Source organism: Equus asinus, chromosome 17 (genome assembly GCF_041296235.1).
Source record: "Equus asinus isolate D_3611 breed Donkey chromosome 17, EquAss-T2T_v2, whole genome shotgun sequence".
Classification (NCBI taxonomy): Eukaryota; Metazoa; Chordata; class Mammalia; order Perissodactyla; family Equidae; genus Equus; species Equus asinus.
In genome coordinates this window covers 18,068,438-18,079,053 of record NC_091806.1, presented here as the reverse complement: position 1 = coordinate 18,079,053, position 10,616 = coordinate 18,068,438, and the positions used below count along the sequence as shown (strand labels likewise).

Below are 10,616 nucleotides of genomic sequence, written 5' to 3'. Positions count from 1 at the left end.
AGTACAATGAAAATAATGAAGATAAAAGACAAGAATATGACTAAAAATAGGGCTAAGAATGAAAAATAAAGTAATAAAAATATACATAAATTAATTAAAAATTAGTGCAACACTATAAAAATTTCATTGATTAATTCATTACATATTACTTATTGGCTCCCTACTGTCCATGCATTTCACCTTTCTAGGTAAAATAATAAATAAGATATTATAGAACTTACATCCAGTAGAGAAATTGCTATTAATAGCACAAACACAGTTTATCCTTAACTTATAATTATCATAAATCCTTTGAAGAAACAGAAAGTTTGCATCAGATTTATGAAGACTTTTACACTCAAAAGAGATGGGTTTAATGCCAAATTACTTTCTTTATGATGGATGATGAACTTACTTACTAGTTGACATAATTATTTTTTTCCACAGCTTCTTCATAGCATTGGTCATTTCTGAATTTCTCAGAGTGTAGATTAATGGGTTCAGCATGGGGGTTATTACTGTATAAAACACGCTCAATGATTTGTCAAAGGGGAAGGTCTCTGCAGGTCTTGCATACATGAAAATACAGGGAACAAAGAAGAAGACAACCACAGTGATGTGGGAACCACAGGTCTGGAGGGCTTTCCGCCTCCCTTCCTGACTAAGATTCTTTAGAGAGCGCAAGATGACACCATAAGAGAAGAGTAAGAGCAGAAACACAACAGTGCAGATCAGTCCTCCATTGGCCACCACTAAGAGGCCAACGACACGGGTGTCAGTACAGACGAGTTTCAATAAAGGATACATATCACACATAAAGTGATCAATGATGTTGGGGCCACAGAATGGGAGCCCATAAATACTGCTAAGCTGAATTACTGAGTGTAGAAAGCCTCCAACCCAACACACTACCAGCAGCACAATACACACGCACTGCCTCATGATAACCAAATAATGCAAGGGCTTACAGATGGCCACATAGCGGTCATAGGCCATCACCAACAGAAGAAAGATCTCTGATCCACCTAAAAAGTGCTCTGTAAAGAGCTGGGCCATACAAGACTGGAAGGATATGGTATTTTCCCCAAAGAACAAGTCTGAAATCAATCTGGGGGAAATGGAAGAGGAATACAGGACATCGATAAATGAGAGACTTGCAAGGAAAAGGTACATCGGGGAGTCCAGGTTCTTACTGACTGTCACAGTCACAATAATGAGCATGTTGCCCACCATGGTCAAAATGTAAAAGAGTAAAAACAAAACAAAAAGAACTTTCTGCTCGTTTGGATTCTCTGTGAGGCCCAAGAGGATAAAGTAAGTCACATTGTTCCAAGTTTCCATTTAGTCTTTACAGGTGCCGACTTCAGATATTAGAAGCAGTTTACCTATAAAACAAGAGGGAAAACTTTTAAATGCATTATATGTTTAATCTTTTATTTATCCATTCAATTAAAAGAAAGTGTACAGAATATCTATTTGTGTCAGATGTGTCACATTTTGGTTACTAAGTCGAATAAAACATAGTCCCCTACCCTTGGTGATATGATGCATAATGAGAGATCAGTACAATCCAGGTCAATATAATAAGTGCCATTATAACAATATTCACACAATGCTAAGTGTCACAATGCAGGGATATATCAATCAAACTGGAATCAGAAACGGCTTCCGAGAGGAAGCAGTGCTTTAGCTGAGTTTTTTCAGGAAAAGGCAAAGAACAAAAGAAGATGATAAGGGAATCCTATGAAAAGGTGCACCATTTGTAAAGTCAGAAATGCGTAATACCTGACTCTCAAGGTAATTTGCATATTCAAAGTGAGTATAACAAATTGTGAATGGAAACTCATTGACCTGGAGTGTCTCAGACCTCTTGAGACCTCTTTCTTAAGGTCTGTAGATGGATAGATCACTTTTCTGTGACCAATAAATGCAGAAGCACTTCTATTTTGCGTCTCCATTCCTTCTCTCCACTAATTTTCAAACATACATGCTACGTCTCAAATTTTGGACATCTCCAATTGTCTGTCAATTTGGTATTTATAAAGCTAAATTTTTAATTTTCCATGATACATATAGGTGTTCCTCATCTCATTAAATGGTACTACCTTCATGTTATTGTTCAGACAATAAATCTCACAGCATCCTTCACTCTTTTAGTGCTCTCAAATTATTATTCAGACCTTAACAAATCCTGTTGACTCTACTTTCCAGTGTATCACAAATTTGATCATTTCCCAACCCCCATTTCCTCCCTGGCCCACAGCAATAACCTCCTACCAAGACTCTCCAAATTAACTCTGTCCCCAATAATTTATTCTCCTGAAGCAGTTCAAATATTCCCTTTTAAATCTCACTCTGATTATATCACTCCACTGCTCAAAACTCTTGCAGTGGATTCCAATCACATACGCACAATTTAATGTATTCCATTTACTGTTTACAGTAACAAGAACTATAATCCCCATTTCCCAGTTGAAGATATTGAGGCTCAGAACATCTAATTAATTTCCCAAAGGTCACACATTTTTAAGTGATAAAACTAGGCTTGGAATCTGTTTATTTCAAAGTGATTTAATTTCTTACAGAATGAAGAAATTAACACAATTGTGAAACCCAGTTGCCACTATTTACTGTTAGTCTTACCTTATGGAGGCTTGTTCACAGTCTGAAGGAAGACTTTTTAACTCACTCACAGGAACCTGGAATTTTTCATTAATCCCGTATGACAACAGAGGACAAAAAGATGCATTATGACTTGAGGATATATTTGGTTTCATTCAGCTGTCTGTTCAACCATTTCCCATGGAAATTTTTCCTGAGTAACTTCTGTCCTATGAACTTCCAAATAGGAAAACACCATTCAATTGCTTAGCCCTTCTCATTCTATCATTTTGGTCTGGCCAGACTATCTGTCTTGAGATTTTGAGAGACATTCTTGTGCTTTTTTTTATGTCATGCTTTAAATATAACAATGCACCTCCTGAAAAATTTATACAAGTTCTTAAGAGGATATCTTCTGCTTCCCAACAGGGGCAAAGATCATTGGTCATTTTATTCCTTCTAACCACATTTATCATTGAGTCCTGGAATTGGAATATATCCAAGACTAATTCTACCTTAATTAAATTCACTGGGATTTGCCACAACATTTAAAAGTACATCTATATGTAAACATACGACCAGGACAAATCACATAATTAGGATCAGAAAGATGTAACATGGAGAAAAAAAATAGCTTTAGAACAATTATGATACTATTGCCAGTCAAGAATAAATTATCAGCTGAGTCATTTTGCTCCAGTGAAGATTAATTTATCAAGTGTCCCCATTTGTCCTAGCAAGTGTTTCCTTCCTTTTGTTTAATACTCAATTTATTCTGTCTTGAAGCGTGGCTAGAAACATTAAAAATTTTATCACCAATTTAGATAAAATAACTATCCAACTTTTGGTTATTTAAAAAAAATTAGAGCACGTATTTTATATCAGGAACTCTGCTATGAAAGAGGGCACAGCAACTAATAAAACATGGGGAAAAAATCATATAAAAGACCATGCCTGCATCAACCTTATACTCTTATAGAGAGACAGATGATAAATAAGAGGACTTTTTAATAAAATAATTATAATCTTAATCAGTGCTAATGGCAACAAACAAGGTACTGAGACAGAAAAGAAGGAGAATTCTATCACAGATAATGGCATCAGAGAAGGTCTTTCCTAAATGTTATGTTTAAACTGAGACCCAAAGGAGAGGAAGTTGCTTCCATTGGAAGCACTGTTACATGTAGTTTCAGTGTTGAAAAGAGTGTAGCCGGGGCGGCCCAGTGGCGCAGTGGTTAAGTTCGCATGTTCCGCTTCTCCGCAGCCCGGGGTTCGCCAGTTCGGATCGCGGGTGCAGACATGGCACCGCTTTGCAAAAGCCATGATGTGGTAGGCGTCCCACGTATAAAGTAGAGGAAGATGGGCACGGATGTTAGCTAAGGGCCAGTCTTCCTCAGCAAAAGGAGGATTGGCAGTAGTTAGCTCAGCGCTAATCTTCCTCAAAAAAAAAAAAAAGGAGCGTAGCAAGTTCAAGACACTGAAAGGTCAGTATACATAGAGGTAATAGGGAAGACAGAGGAGAAAACAAACTGGAATTGAAGACATGAATAGGAACCATACTCTTCAGGGCAGTACGGAGCTTAGTAAGGAATCTGGATTTTATTTTTTCAAGTCTTTTAAAGTGGGAGTAAATAACTTAGATATTTTTTTAATTAGGGAAATTTTCCATCTGAAATATTTCAAAATTAAGATCGAAGAGCTATTTTAAAATTGCTACTAAATCACATGCTTTACTATACAGGAAAGGTTAAGAAATATCACTTATTTGTGTTTCTGCTTGAGCACTAAGCACAATGCTTACAGAGTAGGTGTTCAATAAAATTTAAGTGAATATATCAACAGCTCTCTATAGTATCAATAATGTTTCTACTCACTAACTTACTTGTGGTCCTTTATGACTCCCTTATTTCTTATGTGTATTGCAAACAGAAACAGGGACAACTATCTAACAGATAAAATAAAATACTTTACACAAGCCTCCATCAGCAACCGTACTCAAAACCAAAGGTGTGTGGCTGCCCAAAAACTTTGAATGCACCCAGACATTTTGTTAGTGTCCCGGAGGATGTAGTGTCCACACTCCCAACATAAAATCCAAAGGACTACATTTTCCAGATCTCCTTGACAATTGAGTGCAGACATGTGACTTTAGTTCTGCCAACCAGGATCATCTGTGCAAGTCTTTAAAGTAGAAATTAGTTATCTGAGGCTGGCTTCTGGTATGAAGTCAACAGAGTCAGAGTGGTTCTAGGTCAGAGCAGTGATGGCACCTTTGCAGTTAGCCAGTGCCAGCATGGTTATGGTGTCAGCAGACACAGCATGTCCTTTAGCTTGACAGTCCTGTCAGGGGTGCTTATGCAAATTGTTTCTTGTCACTCAGACTAGAATCTGTGACTCTAGCTCTTCCAAAAGTTCTTTATGCTATAATTTCATGTAGTAAGTGCCTTCTAATTAATCTCTCTAGATATGATTCTATCTCTTCAAGGGAGAACTCTGACATACACCAGACTAATCTGAAATTCTCCATTTCAATTTACCAGCAAGGTAGAAGATCATCAACTTCAGAAGCATTGCAGTTAAGAAGGTTTCTTTTTACAAATGCATTTATTCTCAAGAGTATTACATGGATATGATGGTAATTTATTGAGTAAATATTTATTAAGCATTTATTCTGTGTCAATCTCTGTTCTAGATACTTAGATATGTAGTAGTGAACAAAACAAATAATGCTTCTATTTTTATGGAGTTTATATATTAGTTGGAAGAGAGGAACAAAAAACAGATGAATCAGATTGTGAAAAATGCTGAGAAGAAAATTAACAGGGTTGTTTGATAGACAGTAACTGAAGGAGAAAGAGGATGGCTTTACATGGATGATTAAGAAAGACCTCTCTTAGAAGGTGGCAGTTGGAGTGAAAACTGAGTAATAACAAAGAGCCACTCGTGCAGACCTCTGAAAGGCAAGCATTTTAGGGATAAAGAACTAGTGCTGAGACCTTAGGGCAAAAATGAAGCCATTGGGACTGAAACATAGGCAACATGGTAAACTGTAGTACTGGATAAATCTACAGAGATTTGTATTTGAGTGGTGAGCAACCGTGCCTAGCCCTGGATGCTATGAAAAGCCTATTATATTTTAGTGTAAATTTGGCCAGGTAATTTTCATTCTACCAATCAGCATAGTTCAGCATCTTAAGGTAATATTTGCTTGAATATGTATGATATAGATAGATGAGATAGGTAGATAGATAGAGAGATAGATGCAGATAGATGATAGATAGATAAATATAAGTATATAAGGTTTCATTTAGCTTCATCCTGACTTTAATTAGAGCTGAATTAATTATAGGTTAGGGTTGTTTGGTGATCTCAGAAAAGAGTAATTAATCATACTCATCAAGGTCATATCTTTGCTTTTAAAAACACTTTTATAATGTTTTCTATGTGTCAGGCACTGTTATAAGCACTTAACAAATATTAACTCATCTATCTGGCCCAATGGCTCTATGAGATAATCACTATCATTACTGTTTTTACAGATGTAGAATATGTGGCGTAGAATTTTAAAACTTTTCCCAGGTTGCATTGAAACCCAGGAAATCTGACTGTAGTGCCTTCTCTTAACCTCTATCACATACTATCTTCTCTAAACAAGTATCTCCCTTTATTTTCTCAGTTCATATTCTGGTTGCCTGCTCTGTTGGCCTCAGATTCATAACAAAATAATACCTTGACTCCTCAAAAAGGACTTGTCAGGAGAAAATTAGACGCACAAATGACTCAGCCCCAAGAAAGTGGAGGCAATGTAGATTAGAAATGTAGATTAGAAAACCAGGAGACAGAGGTTCAGTAATGGCCGAGGAGGTTGGAAACCATTCCAGTACCCAAGAGCTTCTAAAATGGCAGTCAGCTTTCAGAATATTCTTCACAACAGGAAAAAATGCAGAGTATCATTTCTTCTAAAGCTCACAGAAAGCTTAGATTAATGAATATTTCTATTATACTCTCAGACTCCAGTAATAAAGAATGTTCATAATAACTAACATCTATTAAGTATTCAGTGGTACTAAGAGCTTTCCAAGAATTCTTTATTTGATCCTGATAATGTCTCTATCAGTATTCTTTAATTGAATCCTCAAGATGTTGTGTTTTGCAGAAATTCAAACTCTAAGTGGAAAAATTAAGTTTTATCTTAGGACTGTCTAATTCAAACAATATGCTCTAATATTTCTAATCATATCATATCATGATTAGAACAGTCATAGTCATATATCATTCTAATATACTAAATCTTATCACCCATGTCTCCAAAATTTGCTTACAAAAATAATACAGAAAATCTCTTTCACACAGTAGAATCGTGAAGAAAAAAAGGCTCTCACTCTGAATAAGCAGCTAAGATAACAATAACAATGACTTTTAGTCCAAATAATGTACAGTAAATGTTAGACCTTCCATTTGGGGGCAGAAAGAGAAAGAATGAATCAGCCCAGATATGGCAGAAGTAGAAATTACAAAAAAAGAATATGGAGAGGGGCCAGTCCCATGGCTGAGTGGTTAAAGTTCCATGCACTCTGCTTCAGCCACTCGGGTTCACAGCTTTGGATCCCAGGTGAAGACCTACTCCACTCATCAGCCATGCTGTGGAGGCATGCCACATGCTAAGTAGAGGAAGATCGACACTGATGTTAACTCAAGGCTAATCTTCCTCAAGGAAAGAAAAGAGGAGGATTGGCAACAGACAGTATCTCAGGGCAAATCTTCCTCACAAAAAAAAAGAATAAGGAGAATAGAGACCTAAAACATTCCTATATATTCAGATTTTCTTTTTTAAAGATTGGCACCTGAGCTAACATCTGTGGCCAATCTTTTTCTTTTCCTCTTATTTTCTTTCTACCCAATGCCGCCCAATACATAGTTGTATATTCTAGTTGTAGGTCCTTCTAGTAGAAGCAGCTCAAGTGTCCACTGACAGATAAATGTATAGGCAAAATGAGGTATATGCATACAATGGAATGCTATTTAGCTTAGAAAAGGAAGGAAATTTTGACATATGCTAAAAAATAGATTAATATACAGTATATCATCCTAAGTGAAATAAGACAGTCACAAAAGGGCAAAGATTATATAATTTCATTTACATGAGGTACTAACGTTGTTAAATTCATTAACAGGAAGTAGAATGTTGGTTGCCTGGGGCTCAGAGACGGGGAATTATTGTTTAATGGGTGTGGTTTCAGTTTTAGGAAGATGAAAAAGTTTTGGAAATATATGGTGGGGATGTTTGCATAACAATGTGAATTAACTTAAGGCCAGTGAACTGAACACTTAAAAATGGTTAAAATTGGGAGGGCTGGCCTCATGGCACAGCAATTAAGTTTGCACATTCTGCTTCGGTGGCCCAGGGTTCGCCAGTTCGGATCCTGGGTGTAGACATGCAACACTTGGCAAGCCATGCTGTGGTAAGTGTCCCACATATAAAGTAGAGGAAGATGGGCACAGATGTCAGCTCTGGGCTAATCTTCCTCAGCAAAATAAGAGGATTGGCAGCAGATGTTAGCTCAGGGCTAATCTTCCTCAAAAAAAAAAACACATTTATTTAAAAAATGGTTAAAATTGCAAATTTTGTTATATATACTGGAACATAATTTAAAAAATAAATTTAAGAACTAAGGTGACTGCATTAATAGGCTCATTATGTGAACATAAACTACAGCAAAATAGCTCAAAGTGTATGCAAAGATCATTGACTTCAGACGCACCTGAGTAATTTATTTAAAAGGTAGGTATGTCAATCCAACAACAAATTTACTAAATTTAACACTGTCATGATAATCTGAATTTTATAGAAACTCTAATTTTGATGCTACCTTAAAATTTTACAACCATTGGGAAATACATAAATCTAAATAGAATATTTTTATAATGATATATAATTTTACTCTTGGACTTTTCCTTGATGTGCTTATAGGATGACATCAACATACTTTTAACTAATAGTGTTCATTTGGCTCTGAACCATAGAAATTATCTTCTTTTCTCTTCTCCATTTAAAGGATAAGTTCATTTTATATTGTTATGATTATTTCTCAAAGTCACTTTTTCACTCCAGAACTTTCTCATAGCATTTTTCACCTCTAAATTTCTGAGTGTGTAGGTTTAAGAAGTTTAACAAGGGAGTTGTCATAGTATAAAACACAGCCACCGCTTTATCAATGGAGAAGGTGGCGATTGGGTGCAAACATATAAATATGCAGGGCACAAAGACTAAGATGACAACAGTCATGTGATAGACAGGTGGAGAGAGCATTGCATCTCCCCTGCATGTTATACATCCTTAGAAAGTACAAGATGACCACATAGAAGACCATCAAGAGGAAAAATTTAACCGAGAGATGAACTCACTCTTGACAGCAACAAAGACATGAAGGGTATGAGTGCCCATGAAGACGAATTTCAACAGAAGGTTCAAGTTACACATGAAAGGTCCATGACATTGGAGCCAGAGACAGGCAGCCAGACTGTGAGGAGGATCTGAATGGTTGCAAGGACAAAGCCTCTGGCTCAAACCACTTGAAAGAGGAAGCCACATCCTTGTCACTCTTGGTGATTTCATTGTACAGGGGTTTACAGATGGCCACATAGTGGTCACTGGCATCCATCATGGGCAGAACAATCTCAGCAGCACCAAAAGATGCTCAGCAAAGACTTGAGTCATGCACTTCCTGGAAGAGATGATTTTCTTTACAGCCTAAGTGTCAGCTGACATTTTAGGGTCATGAGTGAAGAAGAGCAGCTATCTCTAAGGGAAAAGTAACACAGGCAGGAAATGGAAGCACTACCCAAGGGTATAGAAGATGACCTGATGAATGAAAAGATATATTCTCTTCAATATTCTAAAGATATAAACTTTTCCTAAATTAATCTTCTTAAATTGAATCTTCTTGAAAATAATAACTGAACTTTTTCTAACTAAACTATTTTAAACATTTCAATTTAATTGTAAACTTACTTTAATTTTCAACTTATATTATTTTCTTATTTAAATTTATTATTTTATTTTAAACTTAATTTTGCAACATACACATGCAAGACTAGACAAGCTTCTGAAAAAAAAATAGTAATGAGGGACTGCTAGTCATCTCATATACCAAAATGCATTATATATCAAAGCAACTACATTGTGTGTCAATTGGTACCTGAACAAAGAGATCAACAAAATAGAATAGAGTCCTCAGTTGGATCCAAATATATATAGGAGTTTAGAAAACAGTAGTCAGGACTTCAAATCAATGACAAAGAGATAATTATGCAACTATGAAAAACAACTAAAATTTAGAAAAACAACTAAAGTGCAATCCCTATTTAACTCCTATATCAAATAAACTTCAGATGGATTAGAAGTTTTAAAATAAGATAAGGACCACAAAAATGCTTAAAAATTAAATGCCAAATATAGCTGAAGAATATTTTGGTAAGAGTAAAGTGGAGAAAGTCTTTCAGCAAGAAACAAAAAACTAAAAGTAAATAAATATCACATGTAAAGAAAAATAATTTGCATGCCAAAAGCATTCTACATAGTATAATAAAGTCAAAACCATAACAGAAGCCAGAAAAATAATAACTGCATGAACAATAGTAAAAGGTGTCATTTCCCGTACACAATTAACTCACAGAAATCAGTATGCAAAACATCTATTGAATAAAATACATATAAGATATTAATAGACAACTCACAGGAAAAGAAATACAAATCACAGTAAATGCAAAAAGATGCTCAAATTCAATTATATCAAAAGGATTTTAAATAAAGTATAAAAAATGAAATAAAATAACTTCAAGATGTATGCATAAATATTTATCAGGTGCTGTTGGTTGAGATTGTAGACAAAAGTATCCTCATAGATGGTGGGCAGGAGTGTGGCAGTTTGTATGTCCTCAAGGATGCTAGTTTGGCAGTAACTATGAATACCAACATTTCATATACATACAGTATCTGACCACTGATTCAAATATGTACGACAGTTTCACTTCTA

At 35.7% G+C, this 10,616-nt stretch overlaps 1 protein-coding gene across 1 annotated transcript; it reads right to left on the bottom strand.

Annotated features, from left to right (window-relative positions):
- Positions 1-390: 390 nt before the first annotated feature.
- LOC106821864 (olfactory receptor 4A47-like) lies at positions 391-1,320 on the bottom strand. Its single transcript, XM_014826747.3, has one exon. It carries the CDS (start codon positions 1,318-1,320, stop codon positions 391-393), a length of 930 nt encoding a protein of 309 aa, XP_014682233.1.
- Between the last annotated feature and the right edge of the window lie 9,296 nt (positions 1,321-10,616).

Excerpts from the sequence above, each read along its gene's own strand:
- LOC106821864 (XM_014826747.3), bottom strand. The coding sequence starts at position 1,320 with ATGGAAACTTGGAACAATGTGACTTACTTTATCCTCTTGGGCCTCACA.